The sequence below is a fragment of the Astyanax mexicanus genome, chromosome 4 (assembly GCF_023375975.1).
Source record: "Astyanax mexicanus isolate ESR-SI-001 chromosome 4, AstMex3_surface, whole genome shotgun sequence".
NCBI classification, from domain to species: domain Eukaryota; kingdom Metazoa; phylum Chordata; class Actinopteri; order Characiformes; family Acestrorhamphidae; genus Astyanax; species Astyanax mexicanus.
In genome coordinates, this window is record NC_064411.1 from 23752775 (window position 1) to 23773345 (window position 20571).

Sequence of the window (20571 nt, forward strand, 5' to 3'; positions counted from 1 at the left end):
CAAACCACTATAGACGATGATTTTCATGTATTTTTTCCTTGTTGCTCTGGGAGCAGGACAACAGCAGGACATTGTGCATTTGACCATCACAGATATCATTGTAATCAGCATTTATGTGTTGAAAATTATTATTATTATTTTTTTTTTTTTTTCTTATTGTTTAATCAAAATGAAAATTTGATTAAAAGGGGGGAAATGTGAGGGAAAATCAACATTTATTCCATGTATTCCTGATTTACTTCATGTATTCATAATCAATTATACTGATTATTCCTGTTAATCATTCAATATTCATCCTGTTAATCATTCAATCAGTATTTTATCATTGAGTGTTATGTGAACTTATATTCTCTGATAAGGCCATTCATTCAGACTTAAGGGCAAAGATTATAAAAGCAGCTTCTGCCTGGAGACTAGCGGGTCATAGCAAATGGTGTTTTCTGATTTATGAATTATTCTCTCCTAAGGAATGGAAATTAAGTTTGCCTGGAAACTGTTTTGTCATAGTAAATAGAGCTTTCTGATTTATGAATTATTCTTGACTTTTGCTTATTCGTGCGTTTTCGGTTCCTCTTTTCAAGAGAACATCTGTTCAGCATCCTTCCTCCTGTAGGCACGAGGCATGTACAAAAGTGCGAGTCAAGAGAGACTTGGGGCTCTCTGACTTCCTCATCTGCTATCGCTTGCTTGCTTGTATTTTTCCTTTTGCAACTTCAAAATAAAAACTTTCTCCTTTTTGGCATCCCGGCTCGTTGACTGTCTTTGTCGATTTCCACGACAACACAAAGAAGATAAAAACAACAGACGAGTGCCTCTATGTTCAAAGAAAGGAGAAGACGAAGTTCTTCGAAGTTCTAAGTTGATCTTTTATTGTCTTGAAGTCAGCCAGGTTCAGTCAGAAGGATTCAGTCTTCTAACCACACAATGAGTACACAACATTTTTATACAGTATTTGGGTGAACAAAGGTGGGGGCTTTAGGCTCCACCTTTTACCGTTATATAACCATACATTGGTTGAACATAATTGTTCCCAGACATGACCATCTTTAGGGAGGTTTTTCCAGTCAAGGTTATGGGCGTTATGCCATTATTCCCATAAATGGATCTAATCGTGATCAAGTTAACATGGTATGGTTTTTTTAAAACTCTGACCTTCACGGCACATTCCTTTCTCGTGGGAGAGAAGATTGAGCCGGGCCTGTGTTGGACATCTGGTTAAATTAATGAGCTTAATGATATGTTTCCCAGCCATTATGTAGCATCTCCTGGGAACCCGGCCAATTATAGCTTGTTATCTATAGTTACTGTCTCCTTTTTGAGACATGCCAGGTGCAGGTTTGAGACTTGTTTACGGGAGTGCAGTTAGAGGATGAGCAAACCTAATGAACTTTGCTCATGCAAGGCCTACTGCTCTTAACATATGGGGATTCACATTTATTGATCTTTGATATCCTATTTTAGGTCCCACATTCCCCCCTTCCGTGGGATTTATTCCCACGGAACAATGATGTTATAGTTTGGTACCTCAGGCTGTCGTTCAAAACATAAAGACTATGAGTATGGTTAAAGTTATGTTTAATTATTTTATTATATGTAGGTTTCGTGCTCATAAAATACTTTAAGTCCCAAGATCATTTTAAACCATATTGATTTGACACACTTTGCATGCATAAATGAGTATGACAGAGTAGTAGGAAGTGTATGGTTATATAACATCTACATGGCACCAAAATAGATGGGTAAATGATGGTGTAACTACAAGAGGTATGAAAAATGCATACTTTCAAATGGATTACATAATGGATAACATGATTGTCTTACATATATAGGTAAATTGAATACATGGTTTAAGTTCCATATTAATATATTGTCCATAAGGAGGGCCAGACAGGTCCAAATTACACATCTCCAGTCTTGAGATGGTCTTGTCACAAAATTGACGTAAGTATCTTAATTAGAAACCCCACATTCCCCTTTGCCTCCTCGCTGGTAACTGGCATCTTAATTGAGCATAGAAAGGCATGTCAAACATGGCACCTGGCAAAGCAACCCGACGAGGCCCCACATTCAGTCGCATACCGCAAGAACTAAGGGTTAAGGCAAACCATCCCAGCACAAAGTCAAGGATGGCCAACCCCCCTAGACTCAAGGCGCTATACTGATGGAGAAATACCGGTCTATTTGGTTGCTGCCTGGAAAAGCTACCTGATAGGTCCCCTATGGGAATGTGTAGCGTTACCAAGACAACGCACAATCAAGAGGCTCCGCTTCACGCCTCTTCTGAGGAATTTGGGAACACGAGCAGTAGGCAAGAAAGATCGAGATAAACCTGTCCCCCCTTAGGCACAATACACATATGTAACTGTAAAACATTTCACCAGACAGTGAAAGGCACGCTTGTAAAGTAAAAACACACAAATAAGTACAATGGAACATTGGGACATAAGAAATACAAGGGTGTATGAGTAAATAGTCCATAGGGTTGGAGAAATGTAAGGCAAAAAGGAAAAAATAGGGCGTCCAAGATGTCTTCCGCCTTTTGTGACTTTGCGCCACGTAGAAAGGCACGGTGTAGGTCAAGGGAGAGGTTACTAGCACGTCACCTTGACCCCGAGCACGGAGTTGCGTCATTTGTTCGGGGCCACTCCCTGGCCCATCTGGCAAATTACTTCAAGTCCCGCTGACGAGTCAACGGACGCATGAAAAACAGCATATTGTCCAGAGATTGAGGAAATAGTTCGTTCAACCAACAGTCTTAGGCAAGGTACAACACAACATGCAACAAACATCAAAATCAAAATAGCATACAAAAGCATCATAGCCATTCTCATTAAAAGAGCTTTCCACTCTCCAGAAAATAACCAGTTAAACCATGAGGTTTGTGCGGCTTGTGTGTTTCTGACATGTTCGTCACGTAGTTTTCTAAGTTTGGACATGACCTTAGTAAAGTTACCGTCAGATCCAGTATGTAAGGGAATATAGGAACAACATTCGTCGCCAATCAAAACACAGACGCCATCATCAGGCGCTCTCATTTGGTCAATGGCAAATCGGTTCTGAAGAGTCATTTTTGAAGTAGCGTCCAACTGTTCACCAAGCGCTTCTAAAGCAGTAATGGTATGATTGAGGAATCTCTGTTGATTGTACCAGATGTAATTAATCCAGTGACCATTTCTATAGGCCTGCATCCCAGCAAACAGTATGCCTGCAGCCCCAATGCTGCCATCACTCATAACCAGATGCTCCTTAGGGATCTTAACAGGAATGCCTAAGTAATTGAGCTCAGGAACATTTTGTATGTCTGAGATGCCAGATGAAAGATCCCTCTTGTGTCTGGGCAAAGTATCATCAAAAGTTAAAACAGAAACAGAACCAGTTAAAGTGACGGGTGCACAACAGCCAGACCATGTATTAGTAAGCGACTGAAGCAGCTTAGTGTCAGATTGACAGATCCAGAAAAGATCAGCTAAGGGAAGGGTACCATTGGCTAAATTAACCTTAAGATATCTGTATCCTGTGAGCAGATCGGTACCAGTAGGGGTAAGTCTAATACGACACCTGTTGTCAAGTTCTGGGAGGTTGTGTCGTGTACTGGTCCTGCAAAAACAAAATGGATATTGAGCTCCAGTGTCTCGTATCACTGGAGGTGGGGGAACAATTGGGCTGTCAATATCAGTACATCGCGGATCAACAGCTGAGTGTTGGTTGGGAATATTTAATGAAGACATTAAGCATTGCAAAGGGGACGGGGACGTTATATTAGTTACTACATCTAAACCATCTATTGGAGTAATGGTTGGGACGCTGTTACCATTGTGGCAAGCTAAGCAGTCGGTTGAAGCAACAGATTCAGCAGTGTAGGACAAATATTGATAAAACATATTTTGATCAGCATATTGAGAAATTACTACACCAGGATCATTATCTGTGTCAGGTAGGTCATTCGGGTTCAATGAATCGAATGTAAATAATCTCTGTGCTTCGCAGGAATGTACCACAGCTCTTGGAGTTCTGTTCAGGCGGGCTTGTTCGTAACAAATGGAAGGCTCACAAAATGCATTCAAGGTATATTGAGCTTGCTGCGAGCAGTTAGAACCAATTGGGTAAGCCTTCACCGAGAATGTACCTTTTGTGTCAATTAGGAAAGCTACAGAGGTCATTGATCGAAATTCAACCTGGAAGTAGGTGTATCTGTCGCGTGTTGAGGGTGTAGTGGTCAGAAAGTATGACATTAACAAGGCTAGGCTGCAACGAAGAAGCTTGTTTGGGCGTCTCTTAATGCGAGCAGAATTGAAGCAGTTAGCCGGTTGGTCACAGATATTGGTAGGAGAAGCCAAGCATCGTTGCCTGCTTGTTCTGTAATCTGAGGGGCGATATAGTGTCCACTCAAAATAGATATTTGCATAAGAGAAGGATGAGAGCAGATTGGAATTAGAGGTCATGCAAATTGTCGGATCAACATAAGGGCAGTAACGTTCACACGTGCGATTGCCCGATTCAGACCAAGTCTGATGAACAATGGAACGTCTGTACTTAGTGGTATCTAGTGAGCGTTTAAAGACAATTCGTGAAGAGTTATCAACTTTGGGGCTGGTCATTGTGTCCTGTGAGCCAATTTGGTATCTGCTACATAGCATAGATATAGTCAAGGCACCCAAAGCAAGAGTAATAAAAGCTGCCAGGATTACTGTCAACCCGAGCAGAAAGTGGTCCTTATGGGACCTCCAAAGGGCAAGACCCTTAGTCTTGATTTGTGCAAGACTCATGATTAGGACGCAATCCAATGACAGCAGTATTCTTTCAGTGAGGATTTGCTTGTTGCAAACGAACGAAAATATTGTCGACGACTTAAAGAAGTGTTATCACCAGGAGTGGCAAAATACCATACAATGGCGGTAGTAAAGTTTGGTCTTATTATTTCAGCAACCAGAAGGTGTTCGGGATTAATCAAGAGAGTCGATTCTAGAAAAGGAATGAAAGTATTGTATGTTTCCAAACCAGTATCTACAACACCATTCGGTCCAGAGTGGTTGGATGACTGTGCTATGAATGTGTGTGCTGTAGTAATGTCAGCGTTCAATCAAATATAAGGGCAAGTCTTTGAAAAAGGAAAAAACAGGTAATGGATAAGGGAGAGTTGGAATATGAAATGCTTGGCAGGGGTTCATCAGGTGAAAGTGAGATAAAAACATACGCAATTAAACTTAGCTGTCACTTAAAGCAAATCAAAGGTAAGTAAAACACGAAAAGTTATAACAGTACACATTACATGCATAAAGTAAATAAGAAAAAGGTCCAGTACTATATTAATACTGTCCAGTAATATTTGAGTCAAGGGAGCAATTCACACAAGGTTCAAGTTCAGTGTGAGATATCTTAGCAGATTGTTCCGAGAAAAGGATAGCAAAAACAATAATGCAGGAGATGATGATCAAAATAAGAGTGGTACCTGTAAGTCCACAAAAACCAGGGTGTCTAAAAGGATGCCATGGAGGCATGTCTTCCCCGAAACATGGCAGTTGCAAGGTACCGGTTTGTCGGCAGTGATGTAGCTTTAATCAGATTCTGAGTCAGGGTCAGGAGAAGATAAGCGTGCACGTTGTCGAGTCAGGATCTGGTATCCACTTGGTCCTGCCCTAGGTGAGACAGGAGCAGGGTCACCTTGTGTTTGTTCAGCAGGCTGATCAGTAGTTTGTTGTTGTGGTTGCTCATCAGATTGCTGAGGGGGTCGGTAGAATGGAGGAGCTCTTGAACAGTGGTTCAAGTGAAACCAAACAGTCTTTCCCTCTACCTTGACAGCAGTGGGTGTGGCCAAAACTACCTTGTACGGCCCTTCTCGTCGGGGTTGGTCCCACTGCCTTTTATGCACTCTGACATATACAAAATCTCCAGGGAGCAATTCAGTCAGCGTGCTGTCAATCTCAACAGACCTATTAACACTTGCGCCTTTTGCTTGGGAAAAAAGATCTCTGTGAATTTTGGTGAGGCAGGTTACATAATCATGAAGTTCAGCTTGGAGCTGTTCAAGACTAGGGCCCTGATATGGTGCCCTAAGATACGTCACTGGCATTGGCCTGCCAGTCACCATCTCATGTGGTGTCAGGTTAGTTACTCTGTTTGTTGTCATTCTCATGCTCATTAAGGCCAGTGGTAGGGCATCAAGCCAATTAATCTTCCCTTCACTATGAGCAATGATCTTCGCAATTTTTGCTTTTAAGACTCCGTTCTGTCTTTCAACAATGCCTTGGCTTTGTGGTCTATAGACACAACCAAGCCTTCGCTTGATGCCAAGGGATCGTGCTATGGCAGCGATAACCTTGCTTGCAAAATGCGATCCGTTATCTGAACTAATCGTATCAGGAATTCCAAATCTGGGAATAACCTCTCGGATCAGAAATCTAGCGGCAGCAGTTGCTGTTTCTTTTTGAGTTGCTTGTGCCTCAGTCCATCTACTAAATCTGTCAGTTACTACTATTATATAGCGGAATGCCCTAATAGGTTTTCCCATATCTAGGTAATCCATTACCAAGTGTCTGAATGGGCCATCAGGAACAGGTATGTGTCCTAATGGAGCAGTCAAGGATTTTCTGAAGTTATACTGTATGCAGACTGCACAATTGTTGAGAAATTGATCTACGGTATGAACTAAATATGGAGTCCACCAGTCAGCCTTAAGTTGTTTAATGACTTCTTTACGGTGGACATGAGATACTCCATGTGCATCAGCGATTAGCAGGTTAAGTAAGGAAATGGGAGCTACTGGTAGGCCATTTGGGCCGTACCAGACACCATTTTCTTGTTTAGCTCTTCTTTTAGCCCAAACATTTCTTTCATAGATACTAGCATTTTCTTGGCATTCACTTAAGCTAGTTAAGTCAGGTGTATGGTCAGTTTGTTGTTCCTCAGCCAATTGGAGTCTGTCTCTGTCTTGTGCAGGGCATTGTAATGTTGCGGTAGCAGCATCTTTTGCCTCCTGGTCAGCCATATTGTTGCCCTGAGTAATCAGAGAATCATCATGTCTGTGAGCGGCACATTTAACAATGGCAAGTCTGTCAGGTAGCAAAATAGCTTCTAAAAGGTCTGAAATCGCTTGTCCATGTGAAATTTCGGTACCATCAGCTCTCACGAACCCGCGCTGGGCCCAGATAGAACCGTACACTTGCGCCACCCCATGGGCGTATGAAGAATCTGTCATTACAGTCGCTTGTTTGCCTTTGGCTAATTGACAAGCAGTTGTCAATTCTTTGAGTTCTGCCAATTGGGCAGAGCATGGCTGTGGTACTTTAGTTTTAAAAAGAGTCACAAATTTATTAGTGGTCTGATCGTAATTTACTACGGCAAAACCAGCTAGGTTGCCCTCTGGTCCTCTAAAGCAGGAACCATCAACAAAGAGAATCAAGTCATTGTACGTCAGAGGCTCACTTGCTAGGTCAGGTCTTGGCTTCAAGAAATCTGTGGTATGCTGCTCACAATCATGTGGTGTACCCTCCGTAGGGAGTGGTATCTTGTCAGCTGGGTTAATTTTATTGCATCGTTTAATGGTTAGTTCAGGTGCAGACAGAATAACGTCATAGCCTGTGCGTCTAGCATTTGTCAGCACGAAAGAATTTGATGTCAGCAACGTATGCAGACAGTGGTTAGTATACATGGTAATTGGGTGACCCATGGTAATTGTAGTAGCTTTTTCAAAAGCATACGCCGCTGCTGCCAAACCTTGGTAACAAGGTGGCATGCCTTGTTCAATTTTGTCGAGTTGCGTACTAAAGTAGGCTATGGTGTTAACTTGAGTATAGCCTTGAATGGGCTTCAACAATTGTCTCAAAACTGCATTAACAAAACCCTTCTTCACAGACACAAAAAGTTCAAAAGGTTTTGAGTAATCTGGGATGGCCAGTGCAGGAGCATTGCACAGATCTCGCTTGATCTGCATGAAAACTTGTTCAGCTTCCTCGTCCCAGACCAAGATTCCTTTAAGGTCTCTCTGTCCGGCTGCTTTTACCAGTCTCATCAAGGGAGCGGTTTTAAGTGCGAAATCACAAATCCATTGTCGACTATAGCCAGCCATTCCTAAAAATGTTAGCATTTGACCTACTGTAATTGGCTTAGGAGCAGACTGGATGGTTTTAATGTGTGTTGGCATAATTGTACGCTGGTTACCTTTTAGGCGTCTACCAAGATAGTCAACTTCCTCAGCACAAAATTGCAACTTAGTTTTGCTAACTTTGTGGCCTTTTTCTGCCAACTTGGTTAATACTGTTATTGTGTCTTGTTCACATTCCTGTTTGGTTTTTGATGCAATTAACAGATCGTCAAAATACATAATTAACCTCTTACTGCAGAAGCGCCCTCTAGCGGGCCCGCCGGCGGGCCCGTTCTGACTATGTAAATTAGAAAGCTTAAAAGCGTCAAATATTCTAAACATACCGACCAACTAACCAACTCATATTCATTAGTACTACTTTAACTACCTGCATGCAAATTTCCAGCCATCTACATGAAACCAGTCGCCAGAAATCTCCAACTGAAAACAGCCTGTTTTTTCACATTGTTTACATGAGGAACACGCCTCCCCAACAAAATAGCCTTATAAAATAATATTCGTGTATAAAATAACATCAGATTATATTATTGAAAATTCACTTACTATCACAGCATCCACAATACAGCACTGAACCGCAGGTAAAATATCCATAAAGTCCTTTATTTGCCTGCTCACTGCTCCTCAAAAACATGCGTTTAGTTTCAGCGCAGCCGTAACGTCGTATTCTCAAGCTCCCAGCGAGCACACAATGGAATATTTTCACGTAAAGTTGTACGTGAATACAAAGCTAAGGGTGTCCTCTTCTAGATTCTGTGGTTTTTATTGGTCTACAAACCACTACTTTTCTTGAGTGATCGTCTTTTGAACCAATGGCGTGAGCGCTGGATCGCGCTGGTGTTCAGGGCTGTCCAATCAAATCAGGTCATAGGTTTTCTCCAGCGTCACAAAATTGATTGACACCTATTTCAACCAATAGTCCACCCTTAGACGAAAACACTGATACGTAATTTGCCCTGATTGGTCTCCGAATGGCTGGGGGAGGGGCATGCCAAACCGTCACCACGTGTTGCGCTGTCCAAAAAAAAAACACGCCTCTCCAAACGCCCAACTCCATTGCGCACACAGCGCGCAAACATGTGATTTTATGTGTCATTTCATCAAAAAAATATTAATATTACCCTGAGATGGACTCACATTAATTTATTTTATCACAAAGAAACAAAAAAATATTAAAATGTTGTTTTATAGAGACAGATTAATCTCTGCATTAGACTGGGGCGCTCTGGAGAGGTTTTTAAGCCTTTGGTGACGCCTGGTGGACACCTTATATAATGCACTGTAACTAATCAGTGAATCAATATAATGTTTTAAAATTTTGTAATTTGTTTGACAAGACCCTAATAAACCAGGAAATGTAGAGAATGATTGGCTAATCATCACCAACATCCATACACACACTATAAACTCAAAATATAATAGGCGCTTTTTGTTTTTTTTACATTTTCCTCTGCATTTAATGTTCTCAAATAGATCCTAAATAATGAAAATTACCTCTTGAAAGTGAATTACTGTTTTGTCCCAAGTGTCTACTTCAGTTTAAGCCCTGACTGGTCATTGTGCTATATGTAAAACTTAAGATATCCAGTGTGATAGCATAGTAGTGCAAATCGCATGAAAATGAGCAAAAAAATGGATCTGCAGTAAGGGGTTTTTAATGTGCTGCTGATTTCGATATCGCCTAGGTCTTGCGCCACTGTTTTGTTGAATATGCTAGGGCTTTCACTAAAGCCTTGTGGCATGCGGGTGTATGTGTATTGCCTGCCTCCATATGTAAATGCAAACAAAAATCTGGATTGCTCGTCGAGTGGAATGCTAAAGAAAGCTGAGCATAAGTCGATAACACTATAGAACACAGCATCAAATGGAATGTTAGAAAGTAGAGTGTGTGGGTCGGGTACTACAGGAGTCTCACCTTCCACAACAGCATTTACAGCTCTTAGGTCGTGCACTAATCGCCATTTATCGGAATTGGGTTTTTTCACAGGGTAAATGGGTGTATTGCATCGGCTAGTAGTCTCTACTAGAACTCCGGCATTTAGCAAACCCTCAATTGTTGGCTTGATTCCCTCAAACGCAGCTTTACTTAGTGGATATTGTCTTTGATAAGGTAGTCTGGCATTTGGCTTAAGAACCACCTGAACTGGCTCTACAGACTTAACAAAGCCTACATCAGTGTGATGTCTGGTCCATAATTGCTCAGGTACTGCTTTTAACAGTTCTTCCTGCTCCTTGGTTAGTTTAGCTTGAATGTAGGGTGCTAATCTATCCACAGCTACCTTTTCAGCTATTGTTCTGTTAACAGATTTGGTGGTTATTTTATAGTATGTTCGATCAGCCGATTCGAAAACACGCTCTTCATTTGTCTCAATCCATGTCATCTTTTTACTAGCTAGTACCATTGGACCTAAGTCCATCGGTTGGTTATATTTAGCAACCATAAGAGATACATGTGGAACAGAATTTTCAACCTTGTACCATTGTAGTAAGTTGTCATCAAGGATGGCTTCTACAGCGACTCCTTGTGGACCTATAATCATGTCTCCTGTTCTTAGTGTGAATGATTTGCCCTGTAGGCACTGTTGCCAACATGCGTCATATTCAGTTTGTGAATTGTCATGATCGTACAAAAGTGTACAATGTAGGTCATCTGACACATGTTTCATATCTGGCCTATGGCTCTCAATCCAAGGTTCCCATTTGTGGTATAACCTGTCGAGTAAGCTATCTACTAGCCGCAGCCAGTAAACTGTTGGCAAATCATTAATTGGAGTACCTTCTTTTGCTTTTATGTACATCTGGTAGGCTGGGGTTGGGAAATCTATGTACAGTCCAGTGGGTGAGCATTTAATATCTGCATTCAATTTGCATAGTATATCTCTACCTAGGAGATTAGCTGGACATGCTTCGGAATATAATAAGGGAGCAATTACAGTTTGGTCATTTACAGTTAGATGTACAGGTTCAGTAAACTTTAGGGTTTGTGTTTTCCCTGAAAAGCCTTGTGCCCTTAGTTGATGAGAGGACAGGGGAAGATTTACGCCTTCTGGGCCAATTACGGAGTGGGTGGCTCCAGTATCAATTAAGAACAATACATTTTTCTCACCATTAATTTTAACCTGTACTTTTGGATCACTAATAGATGAATTTGATACTGCCAATTGAATGTTCTCCCCCTCAAGGCTTTCCGGGCATCTTCAGTACCATCCAGCATTCGGACAGTTTCTGGAATAGTGACCAGGTTGGTGACATGTGTAACAAACTGGAGAAGTTCCAGCCTGTCGATAGCTTTGGTTTTGTTGGTAGTTTTGTCCTTGCTGGTACCCTTGACCTTGTTGGTAATTTTGACCTTGGGTGTCAAATGTATCTAATTGATCTAGGGTTTGTACATTAGGCATTCCAAATGGGTTAGGGTTAGGTCGTGGCATCCCACGGCCTCTACCTCTTCCTCTTCCTCTTAGTCCTCCCCTGTTTCCTGATCCTGTGTTGACATAGACATTGACAGGTGGCATGGGTCGTTGGAGTTGGTTGGTCATCTGGACAGTGTTGGGCTGCATGCCCTGGCACTGTGGCATGGTATTGGCCGGCATCATTGATGTTGCAGGTGCAGGAAACATTTGAGTGGCAGGAACAGTTTGTTGTGGCTGCAGGCCCTGTGGCACTTGCATGGGTTGTTGCACGGGTGCTTGCGTGGTCAGTACAGGCAAAATTTGATCTGCTGCACTTGGTGCCTTGGGTTTTTCAGGGGTCATCACTGCCATGAGGTCAGTTGATTTTTTATCTTTCTTCTTTAATTCTGTTAGTTGTGCTCTCTGTAACTGCAAGGCTATTTTCTCCAATTCTTCTTTGTTCTGCGCCTTCTTCTTCTTGTATCGCTCTGCATGATGGATGATGTGATCTTTGAACATGCTCCATTCCATGTTGTTCAAGCCTACCACCTCGTCAAGGGCATCCTGTACTTCCTTAGGCAAACTTTTTCTTAGCATCATCTTAAATAGGCACTGGTTGGAGGAATTCCAAGCAGAACCTGTTTCTTCTAGCCATTTCTTTTGGAAGTTGGTAATGTACTCGCTGGCAGGAGTGTCAGGTTTCAGCTCAAGTGAGTCAAGTTGGCTTGGATCCATGTCAGTTGGAAATTCTTGACGAATTGCATCCCAGAGTCTGTTTCTGTAGTAGTTGAAGGGTGTATCTTCGAAGAATTGTTTTGTTGCTAGGTTCTTAAAATTAGCCAGTGAAAATATATCTTCCATTCTGGCTTTGCCAATGGAATGTGACAGGATAGCTTTTATGTCTCCAATGGCTATAGTGTAGCCTGATGTCTTGTCTTCAAAAGCAGTGATCCACTTCTGCCCTCCTGCGGTTATGTTGGGTAGTTGTTCAACCAGGCCTTTCAAATCCATAAATGACCAGGGCACATAGGAGTTACTCTGGCATTGAGCTATTATGGGACAGATCAGGGATGACCTGCATTGTTTCATTGGTCTGAGAAGACCTTTGGATTTTTTTCTCAACCTTATGCGTTCAGAACGTCTTGGTCCTGTAGTGGGTTTAAAGTCCTGGGGCGGTCTCCATTCTTCTGCTTCTTCATCCTCATCAGTATCAGAGGGAGGGAAATCTGAACCTAAAACAGGTTCTTTCGGCGTTAGTGATGTTTGTAGCTCAACAGATCGGCTTCTACGCAAGCCATGAGTGAAGCGAGGGGTTTTCAGGTTCTCTGAATCATTTTTATTATGTAGCTTCTTTAGTTCCTCCTCCATAGCCTTCTCTGTTTGATTGTAGGTGTTCTGGAAGTCATCTCGTCTCTGCCTAGCGCTCGCCTCGGGTTCTATCTCCAGCACACCAGTAACTCTCCGCTGTAGTGGAGCTGTAAGGAATCGTATCTCGTGGTAGTGTTCTTCAGCTACTGGGAATTGTTCTTCAGCAGCTGGGGTGCGTGATCTTGATCCCCATCCTCATCTGATAGTTTTTGCATGCTGCTATCATTCTTGCTTCTTTGTGTCGGCCCATCTGTCATCAGTTCCTTAACAGGTCCTGTCGACGAGCCATTTTCAGTGAACATTTTTGGAGTCATTAATGCATCTTTTGGCACTGTCCAAATGGGTGCCAGCTGTGGGCGTTTATTGCACCCCTCTGCAGCCTCTTGATCTTCTGTCTGTGTGGCCACAAGTCTGCCAGTTGATGGGTCGGGTGTGACATCTGATGCGTTATCGAAGCTTAATGTGCCTTTTAATTCAATCGAAGCATCTGGCCAACATGTTGTCACAGGATAAAGCCCTGTGGTCGGTGTTCGCTCAGAAGCATAGGGTGGAGGCCTTTCTGGAATTGGGATTGGACTGGTAGGGCTTGTCTGGGTATTCATTGGCTGCGGGCCATGGTCCATAAATGCCCTTAGCAAAATCAATCTTCGCTGCTGTTTAATTCTCTGGTGGCTATTCCACACATAGGACTCCTGCTCTAGGGCACGTATCATGTTGCACAGCTCTGGGTCAAAGGTTCCTGCAAGGGGCCATTGCTTGTCAGCTTTAGCTGTCAGCTTATGCCATCTAGTCATACACTGGGTCAGTTCAGCATAAGTGCCTACCCCTTTTTCAATAAGGAGCTGTACTGGGTCTATTTCATTTTTGCAAGTCTTGGTGCTTCTATTACCCATGATAAATGATTTAATAAGGAAGGAGTAAAATGTACTCTTATCTGTTTCTGCGTGAAGGGTGTCACCACGTTAGTCTCTCGTTTCCTCCTCAAGTGGAACTGTCGTCCAGCTGATTGAGGTGTTCTAAAAAGAAACTGAGAGAATATATTTACATTTCAAAATATATTTCGAGATTAAAATAAATGTATTGCACCCTTTTTAGCTATTTAGAAATAGTAACCATGATTGTCTTTGGTTTAGTTCAATAGCCTAGTGTGTAAGTGTGTGTGCCTGTGTGCCTGTGTATGTGTGCGTGTGGCCACATACGGGTGGGCCACTATGTGTGTGTGTGAGAGCATAAGCGTATGTATGTGTGTGCGTATTTTACAGCCAGCGCATATACAGCCTGTACACTTTAGATAAATATTTACATTAGAAACTCTTCTCCATGCTCTGGCCCTGGCGACGCACTCCAGTTCTTAATCAATTTCATTTGTCTGGCGTCTGCCCGTCTGCGCTGTTTGCGGCCAGCCTTAAGTCGGGCTCTGTTTGTTCTCCTGCGAGCTCGACGTGTCTGCGCGATGTCAAGTGCGATTGATGGCCCTGGGGCTGCTAAGCCCTGTAGGCGCATCTGTAAGTGTGTCATACCCCTAAATCTACATTGGCCGCTCATGAGCGAAGAGAGCCATGATTTCGATGAAAAAACCATAACTTCACCAACCCATGCTTCGAACAGCTTCCAATTGCTCGGTCGGTACTGTTTACAGTACCTCATAATTCTGTCCTCTCTACTACTGGCCTCAAAATCAATAGGGAATTTTTGGTAAACCACTGTCACTGTAGTTATGATTATCAGCTAATTTTTGTACTGTACTTTGGCATATTGTTTCACTGACTCCAACCTCGTATTAGGTGGGTGCATTTTTTGCAGTGTTATTCTTTTCTTTTATAAGTGTCTGGGTCGAAAAACGTCTGCAGCTGTTTTACGCCCTTAACCACTTCCCTACCAGCTCTCCTTACAACAACAACACGAATGTCCACTCTACAAAAAATGTCACGCCTACGGTGTGCGGTAATAGAGACTAAACATGTAACAATTACTCTATTACAAATTCTCAATTTTCTGGGTGGGCTCATCACTAAACAACATTAATTAACATTAAAGACAGTTAAACAGATATCTAGCAAGTCAATCAACAGTGAACAGTTTACTTAAGATGTAACACAATCTAAGCAGTTCTTACAAAATAAGCTAAAAATCTCAGACAAAAATCAAACACAGATTTTAAACGGACAATACAAAACATATACCCTGCTAGTCAGATTTTGAATAGCTTCCCTCGTCTCTCTTGTCAGTTACAGTGGCGTTCTGCACTAAGCGTTTTTCTCCGAGTGAGAATCAATCTCCGCTGTAAAAACAGTCTGGGATAGAGTGTCTCAACTTACGCTCATGGAACAAAGAGACGGACTTGGTTTCTTACGACCCTCTGTTAAACAAACGGGTGTCCAAGCCTTTTCCCATATATCTCTTACTTCTCTTTTTAGGCCTTTTTCTAGTGCATGTTCTTTTCTTTGACGTCGCTTTTATTTATATCTTTTTGGCGCACGCTTCACTCTCTGGCGTCGCTCTTAACTTATTCTTTTTCTCTCTGTATTATTCTCTTTTTCTCATATTCTTATATCAAGTCTAACGTCGTGCTTTCTAGATCGCACCTTATGACGTTTCCCGTCTTTAACGCCCGGGAGATGAAACATACAACATACACTAGACAGACATTAACATATAATTATTTTATTGTAATTTATTGGAATTTACTTGAATTTACTTGAATTTAGTTCAATTTACTTGGATTCTAGGCGTCTAGACGCAAAAAATGCTCATCAAGTGTTTTATTATTAAATTTGATCAATTGGTTTCAAATCAAATGTTACATACATATTTCTAAACATGTATATATCTTTCTTTAAATCATAGCGCTCGTCTGTTTGTTATTCAATTAATTATTACAGTATCTTTTGTGAAATTTTTAATTTTTCTTTTGATTTCTAAAGCAATGACATCTTTGTGAGCAAGAAAATACAAATATTTCTTTTTCAGTAATTAAATTGAAAAAGGTTTCATGCTCACCTTTCCTTCAGAATTGAAGAGGATTGTCTTCTTTGCCACAAGATGTCACCGCTGCTTGTCTCTAATCGTTATTACTTTCGGGTTCGTTACCGGGCCCCACGTGGTTGGGCGCCAGAATGTCGTTCGTATTCTGACGACTCTTAAGGCCTCCCTTAAAGGGAAGCCTTGGCTAGCTAAAATGAGCTCTAAGTCTATCTAGACTTGCATCAACATAAAAGTTTTAAGTTCAACACAAAGAAGATAAAAACAACAGACGAGTGCCTCTATGTTCAAAGAAAGGAGAAGACGAAGTTCTTCGAAGTTCTAAGTTGATCTTTTATTGTCTTGAAGTCAGCCAGGTTCAGTCAGAAGGATTCAGTCTTCTAACCACACAATGAGTACACAACATTTTTATACAGTATTTGGGTGAACAAAGGTGGGGGCTTTAGGCTCCACCTTTTACCGTTATATAACCATACATTGGTTGAACATAATTGTTCCCAGACATGACCATCTTTAGGGAGTTTTTTCCAGTCAAGGTTATGGGCGTTATGCCATTATTCCCATAAATGGATCTAATCTCTAATCGTGATCAAGTTAACATGGTATGGTTTTTTTAAAACTCTGACCTTCACGGCACATTCCTTTCTCGTGGGAGAGAAGATTGAGCCGGGCCTGTGTTGGACATCTGGTTAAATTAATGAGCTTAATGATATGTTTCCCAGCCATTATGTAGCATCTCCTGGGAACCCGGCCAATTATAGCTTGTTATCTATAGTTACTGTCTCCTTTTTGAGACATGCCAGGTGCAGGTTTGAGACTTGTTTACGGGAGTGCAGTTAGAGGATGAGCAAACCTAATGAACTTTGCTCATGCAAGGCCTACTGCTCTTAACATATGGGGATTCACATTTATTGATCTTTGATATCCTATTTTAGGTCCCACACGTTCCGTGGGTTACACCGAGGTAGTGCTATGAGAGGGAGAAGTACACACAACCAACGAATAGAAAGACTGTGGGGAGATGTCTGGAGAGGTGTTTCAAACACATACCATGCTTTATTTACCCTTTTGGAGAGTGAAGGCACAATTGACAGCAATAATGAAATGCACATTTGGGCACTACATTACGTTTACCTACCTCGGCTTAATCAGCACCTGCAGATGTTCCGAAATCAGTGGAATCACCACAGGCTGAGGACTGAAAGACACATGTCACCCTTTCAAGTATTTATCAGAGGTTGCCTTACACAGCAAAATAACAATCACACTGCTATACGAGGAATTTTCGGAGCAGACGAAGAACCTGTACCATTGCTTCAAGCTGCAGTGGAGGAAGGCGCTCTTCAGTCTGTGGAGGAGGAAGGTGCTCCTCAGTCTGTGGAGGAGGAAGGTGCTCCTCAGTCTGTGGAGGAGGAAGGTGCTCCTCAGTCTGTGGAGGAGGAAGGTGCTCCTCAGTCTGTGGAGGAGGAAGGTGCAGTTCACGTTCCTCAGAATGAATTTCATCTGAAGAGCAAGTCTTACAAGAACTCATTCAGCAGGTGAATCCTCTAGGTGGAGAGCAGGATCATTTTGGAGTTGATATTTTGCAGCAGGTTTTAGCGTTTTTGAGAAACATTCCAGAGAATCTCCACAGATGAAATATATACTGAGGTGGTGGTTGTGTTTTAGCTTTTGTTGTGCTGCTGTGTGTGGATCAGAAACAGCAGTGCTACCGGAATTTTAAACACCATGTCCACCCTATTAGACACTCCTACTTGTTGGTCCACCATGTACATCTAAAGTCAGAGATGATAGCTCATCTGCTGCTGCACAGTTTGTGCTCCTTTAGTACATCAGTGGTCACAGGACGCTCTGTGTGAGAAGCTGTTGGACAGATTGTTTTTGTTGGTGGACAGTTCTCAGTCCAGCAGTGACACTAAGGTTTTCCAGCAGCACTGATTTCTCTGACACATTTACACCAGCACAACACACTGCAACAGAGAAATATACAGAGAAAAAAAGTATTATGTGTTGAAACAATACATGTACATACTTAGAAAGCATATAAAGCTCAGCAGAGATATATAGTTGTAAATTATCTTTAATTATGCAGACTCAAAAAATGTACACAAAATTGCATTTCTTTGTAACAATACTGATGACTTTGTTTGGTGAAATTTGTTTACTAAGGCAAGAGACAGTAGTGATGAAAGTAACAGTATGCTTTATTAACATTTCAGTATAGCTGTGAATTCATTAACATTAACATCACAACTGTTGTACATGTTTTGAACAAATAAAAGACGTGAATAAAAGACAAATTTACTCAAAATTGCATTTCTTTGTAACATAGCTGATGACTTTGGTGACATTTGTTCACTAAGGCAAGAGAGTGATCATAGTAACAGGATAGAAGATAGCTGATAATTCATTACATTCATTACAACATTAACATCACAACTGTTGTACATGTTTTGAACAAATAAAAGACGTGGAAAAAACATTCTGTTTTGTATTTTGAAGGGGGCAACAGTCTAGTGGGTGTGGTGGGGGATGGGTCTACTGGGGCCTGTGTGGAGTTGTGAGGGAGTGGTTGTTATGCTGACGATGAGGCAATAAAAACATGCAACATTTCAAATCATAATATTTCAGTGACTTATCAACTATCCCAAACGGCATAATTGCAGAATTCTTACAAATCTCTATTCTATGTGGGATTTACTTGTAAATACTGTGGCTGTTTCTAATATTGAAATATTTGAAAAAAAATCACAGCTGTTTTAAGTTCCAAACAATTAAAAGAACAAAGCTCTTATGACTTGTTGTGCACTGGGGCTGCAAGGACAGTGGGGACAGAATATCTAAAGCCAAGTAAAGGTTATCTAAAATTTGATTCATTCTCAAAATGCATTAAGCAAGCCCAAATGTAGGTGCTTGTATGATTGCAGAGTTCATCCAGTGCTCAAAATCCTCATAGGTGGGGTGAATAGGCAACCTAATGCAAACAGAGCAGGTATTTGCTTATGGTAGCGGTCTCCGGCACCCTGTTGCATGCAGGAATTCCAAAGACGGTGGGACTTGAAATCCCAGGGGAGGGAGTCTGTCAAGTCCTGATGCAAAGATGAGCACCTTTTCCAGGGTCACAGGGATACACTGGTCACCTGTGGCAAATCATGTTTAAATCTTATTGTGCACGGAACGTGTTATAAGCAAGTTCATTAAAACCATATTTAATGTAGTCTAAGAGATGTAATTAACAGTTCACTGAAATTACTATTACATGTTTTTTTTTGTTCTTAATCAGTATATAATTAAATATGTGGAACTACAGTTCCTATTTCACCTACTATAAAATCTTGTGTCGTGTAAAGGTCATGATAGTAACGTGTTACGTGTTACAACTTAACAAATATGTTGTGTTACAACTTAACACACACACACACACACACACACAATTCCACCACAGTGTAAATTTAAAAATGTGCTGATGTACCATGTTATGTTTTGCACATTCCTATTACTTACCTTCCATTAGCCAGTCTCTCCAAAAGCAAAGAACTCTGTTCTCCTCACGCCGCCGGTTGCTTCCACGTGGTGAAAAGTTGGGCTGAAACAGACTTATTAGATCCTTGGCCACTAAGGATTTTGAAGATTTTAAAAACAGACCTTCAAATTCGGAGGGGTGCTTACGGATAGCCTCTGCTAAGCCAAATGTCTCCAAACCTTCTGCCAACCTATATATATATATATATGTATATATATATATATATATATATATATATATATATATATATATATATATATATATATACATATACATGTATATATATATATATATATATATATATATATATATATATATATATATATGTACAAAAAAAAAAAGATTGTATTTAGATTACTGTGTGTCTGCATTGTCATACTTAGTTCAAATTACTGGTACTTACTGTTCCAGTCCTACTTTTACTCTCCCCTCAAAGTAATCCTGGGCAGCTTCAAGGACCAAATCATCCCGCTCATCAAGGTCTTTAATGTGCCGTAATGCTCCAAGGATTGACAAGCTTTCTGAAGCATCAAAAATGGCCAATCTTGCTTCTTCAACAGTAGCAGCATTCTGTATCTGCATTCCAAAAAAGAAAACAATTAAAAACTTCTATAAATGCAAATTACCATAGCAACTGCTTTAAGCACATTAAAACACACACACACCTTTTCCAGCCTGTCATGGAGTTCAGTATTGTGGATTTCATTTAATTTTACCGTGTGATTAGGTCTTCCTGCCACCATGTTGTACGTTCTTTGAGAAAAGCAATTTGGTGCAACACCTCCATGCAGGAGACACACAGCCATCATCCTGCCAGCAACTCTGTACCTCCCTGTTCGCAGAGCTTAAGTGACAGCACTTGAATAAATATAACAATTTCAATAAATATTTAATGTATTTTAAAAGGAGTGGTGCAAATACTGCAATTTGGTGCAAGGTGTAAGCAAATGTTTTAACATCCTTAGTCAAGTTTGCTAGCAGTAAATGAATACTATCTAGGAAAAATTTGCTTTTTAAACATTTAAGGCACTGCTTATTTACTTAATGTGGGATATCAGAAAAAATACTTTTTTCCCAAAATGTTAAATTCAGCCAATAAATATGAATACATACATTTAATATGTGCTGGAGTGTGTTGTCTGTTTTGCTTTATTTGAACTTAGAAATAAAAAAGTTGGCTTTGTGGCATAGTCACCTTCCACCAAGAAGGG

General features: G+C 41.1%; 5 protein-coding genes and 1 pseudogene across 7 annotated transcripts in view; 2 read left to right on the forward strand and 4 right to left on the reverse strand.

Moving 5' to 3' along the window:
* The window catches only part of LOC125780501 (zinc finger protein 239-like), a 1096042-nt gene that overhangs the window by 959325 nt on the left and 116146 nt on the right, over window positions 1-20571 (reverse strand). The gene's annotated exons all lie outside the window — the stretch shown is intronic.
* Window positions 1-20571, reverse strand: part of LOC125801494 (zinc finger protein 239-like) — a 296877-nt pseudogene that overhangs the window by 259804 nt on the left and 16502 nt on the right.
* Window positions 1-20571, reverse strand: part of LOC125801190 (gastrula zinc finger protein XlCGF26.1-like) — a 305433-nt gene that overhangs the window by 196761 nt on the left and 88101 nt on the right. The window lies entirely within an intron of this gene.
* LOC125801305 (zinc finger protein 501-like) overlaps window positions 1-20571 on the forward strand; it is a 221371-nt gene that overhangs the window by 131928 nt on the left and 68872 nt on the right. The window lies entirely within an intron of this gene.
* Window positions 1-20571, forward strand: part of LOC125801365 (zinc finger protein 239-like) — a 362996-nt gene that overhangs the window by 61389 nt on the left and 281036 nt on the right. The gene's annotated exons all lie outside the window — the stretch shown is intronic.
* Window positions 17402-20303, reverse strand: LOC111190630 (G2/M phase-specific E3 ubiquitin-protein ligase-like). Its single transcript, XM_049478366.1, has 3 exons — window positions 19764-20303; window positions 19342-19550; window positions 17402-18977 (listed from the first exon to the last, which is right to left on the reverse strand). The coding sequence occupies exons 1-3, from the start codon at window positions 19940-19942 to the stop codon at window positions 18838-18840; spliced, it is 528 nt and encodes a 175-aa protein (XP_049334323.1). The 5' UTR covers window positions 19943-20303; the 3' UTR covers window positions 17402-18837.

Excerpts from the sequence above, each read along its gene's own strand:
- LOC111190630 (XM_049478366.1), bottom strand. The coding sequence starts at position 19,942 with ATGCAGATACAGAATGCTGCTACTGTTGAAGAAGCAAGATTGGCCATT. Across the intron at positions 19,551-19,763 it reads GTAAAAGTAGGACTGGAACA|GTTGGCAGAAGGTTTGGAGA; the intron begins GTAAGTACCAGT and ends ATATATATATAG. Across the intron at positions 18,978-19,341 it reads GAGAGACTGGCTAATGGAAG|GTGACCAGTGTATCCCTGTG; the intron begins GTAAGTAATAGG and ends GATTTGCCACAG.